At 43.5% G+C, this 17,621-nt stretch overlaps 1 protein-coding gene across 1 annotated transcript; it reads right to left on the reverse strand.

Moving 5' to 3' along the window:
- Positions 1-7,724: 7,724 nt before the first annotated feature.
- LOC104377764 (alpha-1-antitrypsin) lies at positions 7,725-11,870 on the reverse strand. Its single transcript, XM_009984628.2, has 4 exons — positions 11,216-11,870; positions 10,331-10,601; positions 9,633-9,780; positions 7,725-7,940 (listed from the first exon to the last, which is right to left on the reverse strand). Exons 1-4 carry the CDS (start codon positions 11,868-11,870, stop codon positions 7,725-7,727), a joined length of 1,290 nt encoding a protein of 429 aa, XP_009982930.2.
- Positions 11,871-17,621: the final 5,751 nt, after the last annotated feature.

Here is a 17,621-nt window from a genome sequence, read left to right on the forward strand (position 1 = left end):
TCTATGCTACTGGAGGCTATCCTGATGAGCCCCGGAACCCTGAGGCTCCTGAGGAAGTCAGGATGGAGGAGGAGTCTACCCTGGTTGATGAAGACTTGGTTAGGGACCAGTTAAGCAACCTGGCTATCCATAAGCCCATGGATCAGGATGGGATGCATCTGTGGGTGCTGAGGGAGCTGGCAGATGTCATTGCCAGGCCACTCGCCATCATCTTTGTTAAATCGTAGGGAACGGGAGAGGTGCCTGAGGACTGGAGGAAAGCAAATGTCACTCCGGTCTTCAAAAAGGGAAAGAAGGAAGACCCAGGTAACTATAGACCGGTCAGCCTCACCTCCATCCCTGGAAAGATAATGGAACAACTTATCCTTGGTGCTGTCTCTAGGCATATCAAGGATAAGAGGATCAACATGGCTTCACTAAGGGGAAGTCATGCTTGACAAACCCGATAGCTTTTTATGAGGACATCACCCAGTGGGTGGATGATGGCAGAGCAGTGGATGCGGTCTATCTTGACTTCAGTAAAGCATTTGACACAGTCTCCCACAGCATCCTCACAGCTACACTGAAGAAGTGTGGTCTGGATGATCGGATAGTGAAGTGGGTTGTGAACTGACTGAAGGATAGAAGCCAGAGAGTAGTGGTCAATGGGACAGAGTCCAGTTGGAGGCCTGTGTCCAGTGGAGTCCCTCAGGGGTTGGTACTGGGACCTGTACTGTTCAACATATTCATCAATGACTTGGATGAGGGAATAGAGTGCACGGTCAGCAAGTTTGCTGATAACACTAAACTGGGAGGAGTGGTTGACACACCAGAAGGCTGTGCTGCCATCCAGAGAGACCTGGACAGGCTGGAGAGGTGGGTGGGGAGAAATTTAATGAAATACAACAAGGGCAAGTGTAGAGTCTTGCATTTGGGTAAGAACAACCCCATGTACCAGTACAAGTTGGGGACTGAACTGTTGGCTAGCAGCACAGAGGAAAGGGACCTGGGGGTCCTGGTAGACAGCAGGATGACCATGAACCAGCAATGTGCTCTTGTGGCCAAGAAGGCCAATGGCATCCTGGGATGTATTAGAAGGGGTGTGGTTAGTAGGTCGAGAGAGGTTCTCCTTCCCCTCTACTCTGCCCTGGTGAGGCCGCATCTGGAGAATTATGTCCAGTTCTGGGCCCCTCAGTTCAAGAAGGACAAGGAACTGCTTGAGAGAGTCCAGCGCAGGGCCACAAACATGATTAAGGGCGTGGAGCATCTCCCTGATTAGGAAAGGCTGAGGGAGCTGGGTCTCTAGCTTGGAGAAGAGGAGACTGAGGGGGGCCCTCATTAATGTTTATAAATATGTAAAGGGTGACTGTCATGAGGATGGAGCCAGGCTCTTCTCAGTGGCATCCAATGATAGGACGAGGGGAAATGGATATAAGCTGGAACATAGGAGGTTCTGCTTAAACATGAGGAAGAACTTCTTCCCAGTAAGGGTAACAGAACACTGGAACAGGCTGCCCAGAGAGGTTGTGGAGTCTCCTTCTCTGGAGATGTTCAAAACCCACCTGGACTCGTTCTTGTGTGATCTGATCTAGGTGGCTGTGCTCAGGCAGGGGGATTGGGCTAGATGATCCTTTGAGGTCCCTTCCAATCCCTAACATTCTGTGATTTTGTGAAGGAACTAAATAGGAGGATTTATAGTTTTGCATATTACAATAGGAGTTAGCAGGCTTTGATCCAGCATGAAGAGAGGGAAATGGTCTTATAGGGTATGATGGCTCCTTCAACATGACAGCTCTGGGGAAAATGTCAAAGGAATGATTTTCCCTGCCACTTCCCAGCAGCTGTGCAAGATGCTGAAGTTATCATCTGTGAGGGAATTGCAAACCTTGATGTCGCAGCCCATGGAGAGGAATATCCTGGGAAGAAAAAGCCTCCATGATATATGCCATCCAGCTTGGAGTAAAACTAGGGAAGGAGCGCTTCTTCTCTGCAGAATAGACCTTTAGAGGCAAAAGGGTTCAGAAAGTAGACCTTTAGAGGCAAAATTGTTTTTTCCAAGGAGAATGAGAAATGCATTACCCCTTAGTATGGTATGAAAAGCAGGAGACCAGAATACCCTTGTATTGTCAAGGCATAGGTTTCTGGCCTGTTCTGGCCTCAAGTATATGTAAACATAGCAACTGATAAAATTTATGCTCCAGTGATTTTTTTTTTCTGTATTTTTATAGCATTTCATTCCAATGGGCCTTTTATGCCTCTTTCATTTTCATTTCTGTAAAATAAACAACAAGAGATTTACTATGTCTATTGGGATTTCACCACCCAGGCAGGCAGCCACTCAGTGCTTATGAGGCTCACTATAATTTTCACTCAGTTTGGTTCTTATTTGGGCCTTAACTGATATTTTGCCATCAGGAAAAAACAAACATGATCCTGGGTCATTTTATAATGAAATTCTTTGTTCATGAGGCTTTTGAGAAACAGTGGAAAATGAAGCTAAAAGAAGCAAAAGAGAAATCATTCGGAAATATCCAATGAATCTCAGTTTAGATATTTATTTTTTTTGACCACAGAAATCTTATTTACGCAATGACATATCGACCCTGTAACCAGATGGCTGGATTCATCAAGCAGTACCCATAATTACTGGTGCTCTGAAAGTTTTATTAGCTAGTAATATTCCTGGTGAAAGGCAAACGTGAAATGACTGGAAACTGATTTTCTTTAAATCTGGTGTTTTAGGAAAGCTAGTTTTCTAAATTGTTTTTCTAAGTTGTTTCTGTTGTTATGCTGAGGCTCTTGCATGTGTTTCAGATCAGTTCCAGATCAAACTGTTTAATTTTTAGAAATGTATAGAAAAGAATAAACCCTCTATTTCCTTGGTGCAACTGAGAATTCTTCCCCTGAACCCTTACAACACGTGGTTCAATGGCTGAGCCAGAGAGATGGCTCACGTTTAGCTTACATCTAATTTACTTTCCTTCTGTAATAGCACAGGGAATGCAAGAGATAGGGAGCTAGATGGGAAAGTGTCAGGCATTCAAAGCTTTTATTCGAGATACCTTTTTTTTTAGTTTAGAATTGCTGATATCATCCACTTAATTTAAAAGTTATGAGAGGACTTTCACACAACTCACTCTCCACCTACAAACCTTAGGGACTACCAAAAATCCTCACACCAAGCAGCCTGCAAGATGGGAAATTAATCTGTTCAAAACTGATCCTGCCAGGGAGGATGAATCCTGATGCTGCTTTCTCCTTCCCCATCCATGCGCACATGTGGGCCTTAGCAGGGCTGTAGGTGGAGGAGCAGAGACATTTGGGGAACTAGCATCTCAAGCTTGGTCTAACGCAATCTGCTGTTTTGGAGAGGGACTTGTTCTTCATGTAAACTGCTTCATCAGGGTCAGCTTGACCACTTTCTGAACAGTCACAATACTTCAGCTATTGAATTTTTTTAGATCTTAAGGTGAATGTCCAGCGTTGTAGACTGTCCCTCTCAGAACTGAATAGATATTGCTCAGTTTTGGTCACTTTGTTTTTGAATGAGAGTTGGACAAAGAGCAGTGCAAAGGCACCGTGCATGCATTGAATGTCACAGACCCTGTAGAGGTTTGGAAAGAATGCCTGTTACTCCTAAACTAGACAGAAGTTGTGGATTTCTGCTTCCTTTTTCGGTGCCATATTTAAATACCACAATCAGTCCCACCTGCAGTACAGACAGCTGATATGCATCTACAGCTCCCATTGACTTCCACACAGCATTTAGGCATGCCGAATTCTGATGAAAATGTGTTGTACATGCCTAAAGACTCAGAGATTTTCAAATAAGGACTAACAAGTTCCATGGAAAGCATTGTCAGAGCTAGCAATAGTTACAGTCTTAAAAGACGAAAATCCTGATGGTGCCCCTTTGTTACAAGCTGCCCCAACATTTCCTGTACTGCCACATCTTTAAAGAAACGCAGCTGGCTAAAAATCCACTTAACTGTGCATATAATAGCTGTTGGCTAAGCCAGCAGTTTTCCCAAAGGCTCATGAGAAATTCTTTACTTGAATTCTCAACCACCAAGAAGCCTCAGGTATTGTTAGAAATAACTTACGCTGAGTGGGTTCCCAGTGCCTGCTTCTCCTAGCAACAAAGTTGAGCGTATTGGCCTTCTCCACAGTCTTATGGAATTCCTTTAACCGTGTGGACCTGAGATCCCCAGATGCATTCCCTTCCTTGCAAGGCAGTTATAAAGGTGATACTGTAGTAAACTGAGAGGTACTATAACCCTATGTAAACGGGGGACTTGAAAAGACCTAGAACAGACTCCAACGTAATAAGCTGTTATAGTACATTTTTTAATGCCTAATTTTATGTTAGCAAAGGGGAAATCATGGTGGTTTTTTTTTTCTGATCCTTTCTGTATTGGTGATTATATATAATTATGTCAACAGGTGCATTTCAGAGAAATCAAGAGAGTTTCTGAGCACTTCAGTGTTGCCTGACTGTTTTCTCAAACAGGGCCTTAACACCAAAAGTAGCAAGAGATAGGTGACTAACGAAGGCACAGAGAGATCTGTCTGTTAAAATCTGTGCAAAACGGAGGTAAAACATTGTAAAGTTAATGCAGTCTAGTTTTATCTGTCATTGTGCTTACAGATCCTTGGTAGAATTTCAGTTTCAGCTAGAGCTGATTCAGGGTATTTACAGTTGGGCCGTTGTGTCGCCTTTGATTTTATGATAGGCTTTCTCAACATCTGTAAAGTTTTCACTTTTTCTGTTAAATTGTTGTGTCCTTGCTATACTTCTCCTAGTTCCACCATGAGCTAAAATTCCTAAGCTAATCAGCTCAACGCTCCTGCTCTCTTCCAGCTCTTTAAGCTCCTTTCCAAAACCCATATAAATCTTCAACAGCCTTTGAACTTAAATGCTTATTTGAGAAATCACTAGCCTGCCTTTAAAAACTCTTTTGAGGTTGTTCTTATTTGCAGTTGTAGGGAAGAAATGAAGTAATACAGTTTCCTTTTTACTCTCATTCTTGCCTTCTCTCTAACGTGTCCCAAATAGTGCACAGTTAACTGCTCACCCAAACCTCACCACTCCCAAAGCAGGGGAGCAATGACAATGCAGCTGTATTAGTAGCTGTGGATAAAGAGACTTGTAGTTTGGCAGTCCTGTGCAGAGCTGAAATCCTTGGATTGGCTCCAGCAGTGGAGGTTTGCCCCTCCAAGCACTGCCAAAACAATTGATTTTGTTTTCCTGAGAGAGAAAATGGGTTAGAAAGGTACAGCTGACTAAGATTTTCCATAGAGCATTTCTCAAACATTGCTAGTTTTCTGTCTTTAAAATCTGGAGACAAGGGGATGATTACAGAGAAGACATTTTGCATTAAGCAGATCTTTAGGTCCGTGCAAATAGATTGAGTAGAGGTTGGGGTTTTTTTTGCCTGTAGGTGTGTGAAAAGGTCTATGGTTGCCCACGTGAAAGGTTCTGTTATCTCTCACTGCAAATATGCACACTCTGTTTTTCTCCCATCCGTACGACCTGTCAAGGCTTTCCCAAACTGAAGCACAATGGCAGAAGCACTTACCATTTCTGACCCAGCCTCACCAGAAGCCAAAACCCTCCGGCAGCAGCGAGGAGCCTGAGATCCTCTCAGGTAAAGTTCTGGTTCCCGCCGCTCCTCAGGAGGAAAGCAGAGCTGAGGCTGGAAACATTGGGAGGAGGTGGTGTCACTCAGCTCAGGTGGCGTTTGCAAAGCGTGTGGATGCCCACCAGTTCTTGATGCTGAGGTGACCCTGTGAAGGGATCCTAACAGCAGCTCCTGACAGTTAATTAGCACCATCAAAGCGTTCCATCCATCCACCGAATGTCCTTACCCTTAGTGAACTTATTGCTGTATTCCTTAGGACTGCGCTTCTGTGTATGAGGTGTTGGTGCCCAGCTGCTGACGGCTGAGGGCAGCAGGGCAGCCTCTGTGAGGAGAGGCCAGGGCTGCCCCGTGCTGGATACAGCTGATTCCAGCAGGTTCCAACAGACCCACTGCAGGACACAGCTGAGCCCTTCAGGCAAGGTGGTGCCGCCTCTGGGAAAGCGTATTCAAGAAACGGTAAAAACTCTGCAGCAGCTGTGAGAGGTGAAGGAGTGAAAAAAATGTGAGAGAAGCAGCCCTGCAGGCATGCAAGTCAGTGAAGAAGGTAGGGAGGAGGTGATCCAAAGATCTCCAGAATGGAGATTCCCCTGCAGTCCCTGGAGAAGACCCTGGTGACACAGGTTTCCCCCTGCAGTCCATGCAGGACCACAGTGGAGCAGGTATCCACATCACAGCCTGTGGAGGACCTCACACTGGAGCAGGTGGGTGTGCCCTGAATGACGCTGCAGTCCATGGAGAGCCTGTACTGGAGCAGGCTCCTGCCAACATCTATGGCCCATGGAGGGCCCACACTGGGGCAGTCTGTTCCTGATAGACTGTACCCCATAGGAAAGATCCATGCTGGAGCAGTTTATGAAGGACTGTCTCCTGTGGGAAGGACGCCATGCCGGAGCAGGGAAGAGTGTGAGGAGGAAAGAATGGCAGAGACTCAGTGTTATGAATTGACTGCAATCCCTATTCCCCACTTCCCTGTGTTTCTCAGAGGGAGGTGGTAGAAGAGTTAGGAGTGAAATTGAGCCTGAGAAGAAGGGAGGGGTGTGGAGAAGGTGTTTCTAGTTACGTCTTTGTTTCTTACTGTCCTATTCTATTTTTAATTGGCAATAGATGATATTAATCTGCCACAGCGCAGCTCTCCACATTGTGCTGCTGGTAACACCAGCTTCTGCCTGCTCAATGCTCAGGAAGGCATCTGAGTCATCTTGCTGCACCCCAAACACCAGCTCAATGGGGAGGGATATTGTGGAGGCACTCATCAGCCTGAGCTTGCAGAAGCAAGTGGCAGGCAGCATGATTAACTGGCATTTGGACAAGGAAGACATGACATCCCAGGCTGCTGTCACCAGTTTCTGGAACTGGAGGGTTCCAGCTACCACATCCAGTTCTCCTAAGGAGCTCAGGCATTACTGTACATGCACAAGACCATTAAGGACGACCATTTGTGCAGTGATGTGCAGCTTTAACTGACACAGAAGTTAAATTCCTGACCTGCCAGAAAAGTCAAGCCCCTTACTCTGGAGCAACTAATGAGGAACAAAGATGGGAGCAAGGGGCTGGGAGCTGGTAGGAGGCAGTCGTCAAGCTGGAAAGAAAGGAGTTATTCTTCACCCAGGAGCAACCACCATCTAGAACAGGAAACGTTTCACAGGTCTATGTTTCTGTTTCCCTTCTTGGCCACTGAGCCCTGGAAGGACTTCAAAGATGAAGGAGACTTCACCTGGGATTCACAGTGGAATGAGAGGGAGGGAAAAATGGTTTCTCAGCTGAACGAGATATATTTGTGGCTTCCGAGCTGAGGACTTGACATTCAGGACATGGGAGACTCTCAGTCAGGAGTAGGAAGGTTTATCTGCCTGCAAGGGACCATGGCACCAGAGATGAGTGAGTGAGGTAGTGAAATGTTTGTCTGCTGAAGATTTCATGGCTGCTTATTTGGCCTGGGATATTTTTTAAACATGGCATACTCATGCTTGTCTGCAACTGTTTGTTTGTAAGAGAAGAATAACTTCATGCAATATTTATTTATTTGTTAATTCAGGATCAATTCTAGTCCCTTTTGGCAAAGGAGTCACTTTTCTCTGCGCTGGGGAATACAAGTGCTCTGGCCTAGTCTTCCTTGGCAACTGGGTTCACAATTTTCCCCATGAAGAGGATGTTGAGGGTGGTTTTGTCAATAATCATCATCAGGAAGGACCTATTGAATTTGATATGAAGAGGAGGAGGAGAAGCAGGTCCTGCAGACATTAGCATCAGTTCTACCACGGTCGCTGCAGCAGCCTCTGTGCCGTTCTCCCTAACATCCACCACGGCCTTGTGAATTGCCTGCAAGGGAAGCAAAGATTAAAATTAAGATACAGAAGAGCGAGAAGCAGCTGGGGACAAACTTGCTTGCTTTAATACTGTGAGAAGGTAGTTTTTAAAAGCAAGAACAGAATGAATGTAGAACTGATGTGAAAAAGATCCTCATGTTCAGCATTTCCAAGACAAGCGAAGTTTGTCCTGAGTTCAGGAAGAGTTTTCTTCAACACTGTGGCAGAGTGAAGCCTGACTGCTTGAAGACACTGAGCAACACAGAGAACATTTATTGTTCTGTTTTTTCTCAGAGTGAGATTTTTTCCTTAATATTTAACACAGAAGGTGTTAATTTTGCATCAATTTCTGTGTATGCAAAAAAATATTTCTGCAAAGACACAATAGGGACGAGCTTTATAGGGTGTCTTTCTGTAACACAGCCCACTGATATGACTTGACTTTACACAGCTTTCTACAGTAGGTATAGCAAATTCATATTGCTAAATTCGCATGTATTATTTCATTGACTTTGATCAGCCCTCCATGTTTTTTCTTCATTGTCCATAACACATCGGAAATTCCTCTCATGAGGTCCTGCTACCCTTCCTCTAGTCACTCGTATCTGTAATCCAGGTGTTTACACATGTAATAGTTCAATGTAGGGAATCACAATTTCTTTAAATAATATGGTTTGGAAGGACCTCTAGAGGTCATTCGATGCAACCAATCAACCTACACTGAGTCAACTCTGGCGCTAGATAAGGTTGCTCAGGATCTCATTCAATCAGAATCTGAGTATTTCCGAGGATGGACATTTCATAGCTTTCTAAGTAACCCATCCAAGTTTTTGATCACCCTCACGTTGAATTTCTTGTCATAACATCTGATGAGAATTTCCCATTTTCTATCTTCTGTGCATTGTCTCTTGTCCTGTCACTGTGTACCTGCAAGGAGAGTCTCAGTCTGTCTTCTCTGCAACCTCCTAATAGGTATCTGTAGACAGTACTAGGAACCCCACTTCGCCTTCCCTTCTATTGGCCGGACAACTCCAGGCTTCCCAGCCTCTCCTCATACTTCCCATGCTCCAGCCACATGACCATCCTGGACTTGCTCTGCTTCAGTATGTCCACATTTCCCTTGCCCTGGAGAGCCCCAAACTGGATGCGGTACTCCAGAGGTGGTCTCACAAGTGCAGAATAGAGGGGAAGGAGCAGTTGCCTCCTGACAAAAGGCATATATTCCCTGGGACACTAGGAAATTGCTTTATTTATGTATGCCAGTTTCTTGTTTGTGAAATTGGGATATCCGTGTCCCATGAGTTTGTTGTCCATATAGATTCTGAGGTGCTTAGAAAATGTAGTAATGAAAGGTGTATACATGGGATAAGAATTACTATTCCCAAACTTATGTCATAACTATGACTCGTCATGCATTAATTATTTAACACTGTCTTTTTGTGAAATTATTCCTGTTATCCTTTCCAGATCTATTTTCTTCTTCAGAGGCTTTCAAGTGAATTTGCAAGATTGCTATGCAGTAAAAAATTTAATATTAAACAGTATGAAAAACAGCCATATAATCCCTAACCCTCTTCTTCCTTTATTACCGTCAGTGAGCCATGACTACACACCAGAAGTGGGACCAGCCTATTCGCGGACATAAAACTCACATGTAAGCAGGACAGACAAATCTCTTGATTACCGTCTCTGTTCGCATACTTACTTTGGAAACCGTCAGACCAGTTTTCCCGGCCACTCCAGAGAGATCAGCCTGGTCGCTGAACACCTCTGTCACACCCATTTTCTCTAACAGGCTTTTAATATCATAGAAGGCAGAGATAGAGAATTTTGGAAGGTCCAGGTAGATTTTCCTTTTAAAAAATAAACAAAAAAAGTAAGTTTGCTATTGCAAGATCCCTCGATGCAATAGCTGTTGCAGGTATACATCCATCTCAAATACTCATGGAACTAAGGCTTGCCTTTCTAAGACAGTGATAAATCCCATGTTAGAGGAGCAGAAATTGAAGTATTTGTCCCGCCAGTCACAGTCTGATCAGTGGTGCAAGAACACCATGCTGGTTTATGAAAGTGACTAGCTGGAAAGTATCATCCAGACTGGAGAGAAATAATTGTATTTTCTTTTGAACTGGATTCTTCCTACTCCAGGTAGGTTCCTGAGCACAATGTACCCCTATGCAGGATCCTCACAGCTGGGAGCACTCCCGCTGCTGTGACTGGGGGAGCTGAGGAGAGAGTTCCACTTAGGTATAAAATCACTGGATACCTTGTCTGAGTTAAACAAACTATGCGATGCTTGTTCCTCAGAGCTGTGCTTAGCAACTCAAAGGTAAGCTTTACCTTGCCTGCATGAGTAGTTACGTCCTGTTTGATATTTAAACAAAGCAGCAGTTAAAAGACTACCTTTTTTCAAGTGATTGCATCCAGTTGGACACTGTTTCTTTTATCAGAGCATCCTCCACCTGCTTCATTGTCCCTTCGTCAGGCAGAACAAACAATGCAACAGCATTTCCTTTGTAGGGGATTTCTACTACCCAGCAAGAAAACTTCTCATCCCTGTGGATATTAAAGTGCTTGTTTTGATGCATCATTTTGACCTTAACAGAATTCTTGGCATCCAACCAGAAGTCATCGTCTCTGGTGTTCAATTCGTTGAAAGGTGTTTCCCAGTAGCCTTTTGACAAAAGAATGAGCATAGAATTCAATAAACTGAAAAAGAGACTAATAAAAGCATGTCATAGTAGTTGATGCTTAAAATCCTGTATTTGAACTGTAAAGGCAACAACAAGCCTATCTCAGTTTAAGGATGCTTGTTCCCTTGCCATGAAAAGAAGCTTTACATCACTTCAATGGTTCTAATAATGCAAAATAAATAAATATAGTCTGAGAGTTGCTGTGGAAAAGATCTGAGCCTTTGCCTGCTAAGGCAATGGTAAAACTTCCACAGACTCCCACTATCCAGGCTCCAGGTTTATTCCTCTCATACAAGTGTCATCTGTGTTTGACCATGTCCTGCACTGCCAAACACCCATGCCTTTCAACAAATGACTGTAAGTTCCCAAGCTCATCCCTTCTGAATATTTTCAGTTCTGAACCTGACTTAAAATTGATATGACATTGATCAGCACCTGGCTTTCAAATATTTCTTTATATTGTTTAAAAGTAGAAAGATATATTTTAAATTAGATGATAGAATAGGTTCACAGTGTGAAAAAAGTTATGTTTCTTAGATCTGGATAAGACTTCCAGAGCTTACGTGTATAACTGCTACCCACGTTTGTCACTCACCTTTAAAGAAAATGTAGTTAACCAGAACCATCACAGTGCCTGGACCAAGACTTTGAAGTAAATCAACAATTTTTCCATGGGTTTTTGTTTCTATGTAGTTATTGATTTCCTTTGTAGCCTTTGAAGAATTCTGAAAGTTACTAGAAATAGCTTCAGAATAATAAAAATTTGTGACATCATCAGAAAATTTTTGGAGAACTTTCAGTCGGTCATCTACAAACAGGGCATTACCCATGCTCAACTGGACTTCTCTGTGAGGGTCGTTCAGCAGCTGAAGGACACGCTGAAATCCCTCATGGATCTCCTGCTCTTCCATCTCTGTCAGGTTGAAGGCGAGGCCTTTGTGCAGCTGACTGAGCGTGTTTGACCTGGCCCCCAGGGAGAGCATTGCAAAGGCAGTGGAGATGCTCAAAGGAGAGAAGAAAATGTTTTTGTTGCCCGCCTCCTCTCTGACCTGCTTGTAAAACCTAAATGCGAAGTCAACATTGCTGGGGGCTATCTTGACATGAGCCGAGTTTTCACCTTCAGTGTGGGAATGATCTTCTGGGGAATGGGGTATTTTTTGTTGCTGTTGTTCATTATCGAGGTTGGACTTCTGTTCACCCTGGACTTGAAGTCCAAGAAGCAACAAACACAAATACAACGCACGCTTCATTTACCTTCTGAACAGTTCTGTTAGGAAAGAATAGAGCAACTTTTAGATCTAGAGAATTCCATATTTCTTGCATAAAAACAGTTTTTGTATTCTAGATACTGATTTTCAGATGTCAGTCTTTAGGATTACCGCTCTGCTTAGAAATACTCTTCTATTTGGCCTCCTGGATAGTCTATTTCTAGTCAGTTCTCTCAGTTTCTGACCAATGAGCAAAGGTATAAAGATATCAATGTGACATCACTGGGGAAGAATCAATGTTGTGTAGGCTTTTGTGAGGTATTATGCCTGAAGTAGTTCTTGCCTTTGACCAGAATGGCCTCATTGCACTCCTAAGTGCCTTTGGGTGCATGGCTGAGCTCACCTACTCATGGGACCCATGTGTTTGGTAGGCACTTTGACAGAGGGACTCGCTTTTGCTGATAGGTTTCTGTAGTAATTGTGGTCTTGTTACAACTTGAGTTTTCAAGCACTGCAGTGGTACAGTTATAGCTGTGAATAAAATCCGTCTAAATGGTCACCTCTTAAACTGTTCTTATCTTTCTGCCTTTTGTGTAGCAGATATGAACTCAAGAACTGCATCTTTTCAAAACATTACCTTAAATGTTTCAGCAAATTGAGAATAAACCAAGAAAGTTTATTAACTCTTTGTATTGCACATAAATTATCGGCAAGGTTTCAAAGCTTAAGACTCAAGAGCTTAGGACAAGCTATAGTGGATTTTGCTTTGCCATATATGTGCGATTCAATGGTCTTTTCTCTTCTTTTAATGGATATAAGAAAATTCTACATAATCCTGTAGTCTCTCTTCTGCCCTTTTCAAGGGAAGAACCATGAAATGTACTGGAGAAGAATGTTCTCCATAGGGTGCCTCACCTAAATTATCTCAAATGACAGAAACTCAAAAACGCGAAGGAGGCAGCAGCCTGCAGGAAAATAGAGACAGTCTGAATGTTGTTCATAGCAGCTGTACACTTATTCTGGAGCATGGGATTCTGCCTGAGACTGTGTGTCTAATGCCAGGTTTAGCTCTTACATCGAACTTTTCATAGGAAGTTGTTAATTCTGAGTTCCCCCTTTTCTGGCTGCCCAGTATGAAACACTGGAGATATAAGCGGTGGAAGTGCTGAGTACGGGAGGTGTGCTCAGCATGTCTAAAATGCTAGGTAGAAACACTGACTCTGAAAAAATAAGACATTCTAAATGGAGGTAATTCACACTGGTCTGGTAAGCACTCTTTTCATAATTCCCCAAATCCACTTTTGAGAGAGATTAATTTCTCTTCCAGGCCACTTGGCTGCAAGCAGCCTGGTATTTAAGCATGCTGGAGGTACAGGGATGCTACTTTCATTAGCCCCGCATCAGCCTGGAGTAGTCTGGACATCAAGATTGCAAATAAATTTACTCCTCTGGGAACAGAGACAAGGTTTTGTTCTTCATCTTGGTATTGACTGTGAGTACACATTTTGGATCTTGTTCCCCAGTCATCCTGCCACTATAGCTAGGAGCTGAATCACTGACTGTATCCTGCTTCTAATATTTAGAACATGCTTCCAAAAGCTAAAATAATTTCCAATTACTGTACAAAATAAATTCATCTCAGAATTAAGTATTGTGCAATAAATGGCAGAGATCACAGACAATATGAATTCAAAGACTTCTAAGAAAGTATGATATGATACTTACAGTGCCGGACCTCTCCTTCACTGCGTTTCTTCCCTTTTCTTCATTTTGCTGGGTAGCATTAAGTTAATGTCTACTGGTAAATATTAAACAGAGCAAATAAGATTTGTTTGCAAAGAAAAGATTGAGTAAGCTATTTTTTTCTGGACATCAAATATTGCGAGCATATTTTCCCGTCATCCAGGCAGAACGATGCCAGCACCTAGGGCTCTGAGGGCAGAGAAAGAGCTGGGACCTTGCTACTCTTGGGCTTGAACTAAACTGTGAGCCAAAGAGCTGGGGAAGGTAGTCTGGCATAACTGTGGTAAATGAGCTTTAGAAAACAGAACATTAGAAGAACTGGAAACCTAAGATAGGGCCAAAACAGTGTCTGTTTATAAAAAAGGATGCTGTGTCCCCCTGAACTCTCTGCATGGGATCCTAATGCAAGGATGCCATCTGTCACTCACCAGCCTGGGCTGCTGCAGCACCAAGGACACTGTTGCATCCTCCACAGCCAGGAGGAAATGGCCTGCCTCTTGTAGGCAGGATAGGTACCTTGAGTTGAGTAGTTAATTAGTTCATTATCTTCAACTCAGTCCAGCTGGGTAAGAATGATTGGTGCCATAGCCATCTAATTGAGTACTCAAGGCAGAAGCAAGTTTGCTGAGGAATAGCTCAGTACCTCTATGCTGCCCCGCAGTGCGCACTGCAAGTGAGCCTCAACTGATATTATTTCAAGGGCTCATTAAATTATTAGACAAAGAACAGTCAGGGGCACAGGTTAGTATTTTGAGAGGTCTTTGATCAATATTTTAGAAATTACTAAAGTGAAAAGCAAAATATTAGCATTGCTTGAAAAATAGCCAAAATAAGAGAACAAATGGTAGAATGAAATGGACAATCTTTAGCCTAGCAAAGCATTAGCTGGGGAGGAGAAAGGAGACCTTCTTAACCCCTTCCTACATACACATGATAGGCATGATTTATATACATACTATATGTGACTTACACTGGGATCCCTGTCAGAGGGAGCTGAAAGAAACAGGTATAATTTAGCTATTTCGAAGGTTATTTAAGGATGAGATGCATGGCACTCTTCCTAATTAGCAATGACTAACTACTTCCATTGAATGTACGTGCTTTCACCCCAGGTAAATCTACAATTTATCTACACATAGGAATCTACCCACCATAGTTACTGCGATGTAACTACTATCTCTTACAAGATAGAGACAGACTTGGGGAGGGACTTTTTACAAGGGCATGTAGTGATAGGACAAGGAGCCAATGGCTTTAAACTGAAAGAGGGCAGATTTAGATCAGATATAAGGAAAAAATTTTTCACTCAGAGTGTGGTGAGGCACTGGAACAGGTTGCCCAGAGAAGTTGCAGATGCCCCATCCCTTAAAGTGTTCAAGGCCAGGTTGGATGAGGCTTTGGACAACCTGGTGTAGTGGAGGGTTTCCCTGCCCATGGCAGGGGAGTTGGAACTAGATGATCTTTGAGGTCCCTTCCAACCCTAACCATTCTATGATTCTATGGTCAGGACATATTTCTGCAGAGAGGTATTTTATCATGATATGTGCAAGTACCCAGAAAGTTTATTGCAATGTTACGCAAAATGACCAAGCAAGAGCAAGTATGCTGTTGCTTAACTCTAGCAAAGACTAGCTATTTTTCTCAAGTCTAGGCCTGCATGAATCTTTCAGCCCAGCCCTAATGCTTGGCTAACCATCTGAAGGATGCTACTGTTTTCAGGGAGGAACTGCTGGGAACAGCAGAGCTTCTGCAGTGATTTCTTTATTTTCTCCCAGGACATGCAGCAGCACTCAGCAGGTCAGAGAGAAAGCGGAAAGTTGCTGTTGTCCCTGTGCACCACTCCTGCGCACCAGCTCCTCTGACCCTGGCCCAAGTCTATTCCTAGGCAAGGTTAAGACCAGCAGTTACATCAGACCCATAAATGACCGTTTTTGTCCACAAACTTCTAAGCAATCAGCTTCTCAGCAATTCTAGATAGATCAGCATGGTTAATGAATGCACCAGTCACACCTAGTCCTTTGAAAATCTCACTTAGGTCATAGGTGCCAGAAATAAAGACTCTTGGAAAACATGAGTCTCTCCTGTTGAACGTAATGGAAAATGAGGGTGGATCACCACACATGGGTATCACTGGCATACCTGCCAGATGGCAGCATCTGTAAGAACCCAGGGAGGGGAAAATAGTTTGTTATTTCTCTGCACATTCCTGCTGGTGCAAACGGGTATGCTCCCAGAGCAGATGTCACTGTGAAATGTGAGGCTAAACTGGAAAGTTTGTGCAGAATTTTGCAGGAAGGAGATCCATACAGGGGAATTTCAGAGAGGAGGGTACGGAGGTCCCAGATGCTTCTAGATAAGCAGTGGCTGGGACAGAGAAACTCTTGCTCCAGGAGCCAGGGAAGTCATATAAAGGACTGACAGATCTGCTTTTCCCATTGGCCTGATAATGGTCTACATAGAAGTAATTAAGGAATAATTTCATTATCTCTTTCCCTACTGTCTGCCAGTGGCTTTGCTAAGTTATGCAATAAGTCTCAGTTCCTCCTTAGAGGAGCAGTTTCATTCCATATCACTAGCTTACTCCTGTTGCTGCTTGGTCATCATATTATTATACGCTATCTTTGCAAGTTATATTTCTGGGTTTTCCAGGGCAAAGAATTTCTGGCTGCGGAAACAAAACATCAGCAAGATGATAAAGATGGAGCAAGAGATGTGCTCTTTGCATGATAAATCCTCATGCAGTCATTTCTTGTTGCCTTATAAAGATGCAGCACTCAAGGTCTGTCTGCCAAAGTTCATAAAAATAAAATTCTTGACATAAATAACACCATTAAAATCAGGAGATTGGCATCATTGCAAAATTGCCGTCACTAGAACAAAAATCAAGTCCTGTCTGTCTTTTTATCTGTTTCTGTGAAGGGCATCCCAACTATGATCTCCATGTCTTGCAAATACTCACCCTTTCCTCCTTGAATAAGGAAAGTGGCTCCATTTCCAGAACAGCACGACTGAGAAAGAAAAAAGCTGAAGGCTAAGCAAAAAGTCTATCACAGAACTGAGACTAGAAACTAGATCTTTTCTGCTTTGTTTTCAGCTTCTTTCACCAATGCAATAGGAATCTCTAAACTAAAATTTCGTATAAACTCACAGTTTTCTAGATGAAAGCTGTATAAACAGAATCAGATGATCTTATTATTTTCTTCTGTGTTATAGCTCAGAAAGAAATAAAGTTCTTTTATTTCCAGGGTGTGATTCCATTTCTTGTAACAGATATTTCACCTCAGATAATCACATTAGTTTGCAGAAAACAGTATTGTAAGTTTTCTGCTTTGGCTGCAGTGGAGAGAGAAGTGAGATATGAGAGAAACAACTATGCAGACACCAAGGTCAGCGAAGATGGAGCAGGAGATGCGCCGGAGCTGAGATTCCCCTGCAGTCTGCGGTGAGACAGCAGGTGGCCCCACTGCAGCCCATGAGCGAAACAGTGGAGCAGAGATCCACCTGCAGCCTGCAGAAGACCCCACACTGGAACAGAGAAGCCTATGCCCAAAGGAGTTTGTAGAGGACTGTCTCCGAGGGAAAAGACCCCACGCTGCTGGAGGCTGACAGTGGAGCAGAGATGGATCTGCAGTTCATGGGAAGGAACTCCATGCTGGAGCGGGTGGCTGCACCCTAAGAAGCTGTGACTCTGTAAGAAAAGCCTGTTGCTGGAGAAATCTGATGGGTAAGGATTGCATGATGTGGGAAGGACTTATGTTGGAGAAGTTTGTGGAGGACTGTCACCCATGAGGAGGGACCCCACACTGGAAGAGTATAAGGAGACCTCTCCGTTAAGGAAGAGTGACAGAAACGACATGTGATGAACTGGCCTGCAACCCCTCCATTCCCCGTCCCCCTGTGCCTCTGCTGGGGGGGCGAGGAGGTAGAGCTAGGAAGAAGGGAGGGATGGAGGGAAGGTGTTTGTAAGATCTAGCTTTGTTTCTCACTATACTGTCTGAATGAACTCGTAATGAATTGAATTGATTTGTCCCCAAGCCCAGTCTGTTTTGC

This window comes from Tauraco erythrolophus, chromosome 6 (assembly GCF_009769465.1).
Source record: "Tauraco erythrolophus isolate bTauEry1 chromosome 6, bTauEry1.pri, whole genome shotgun sequence".
Lineage (NCBI taxonomy): Eukaryota > Metazoa > Chordata > Aves > Musophagiformes > Musophagidae > Tauraco > Tauraco erythrolophus.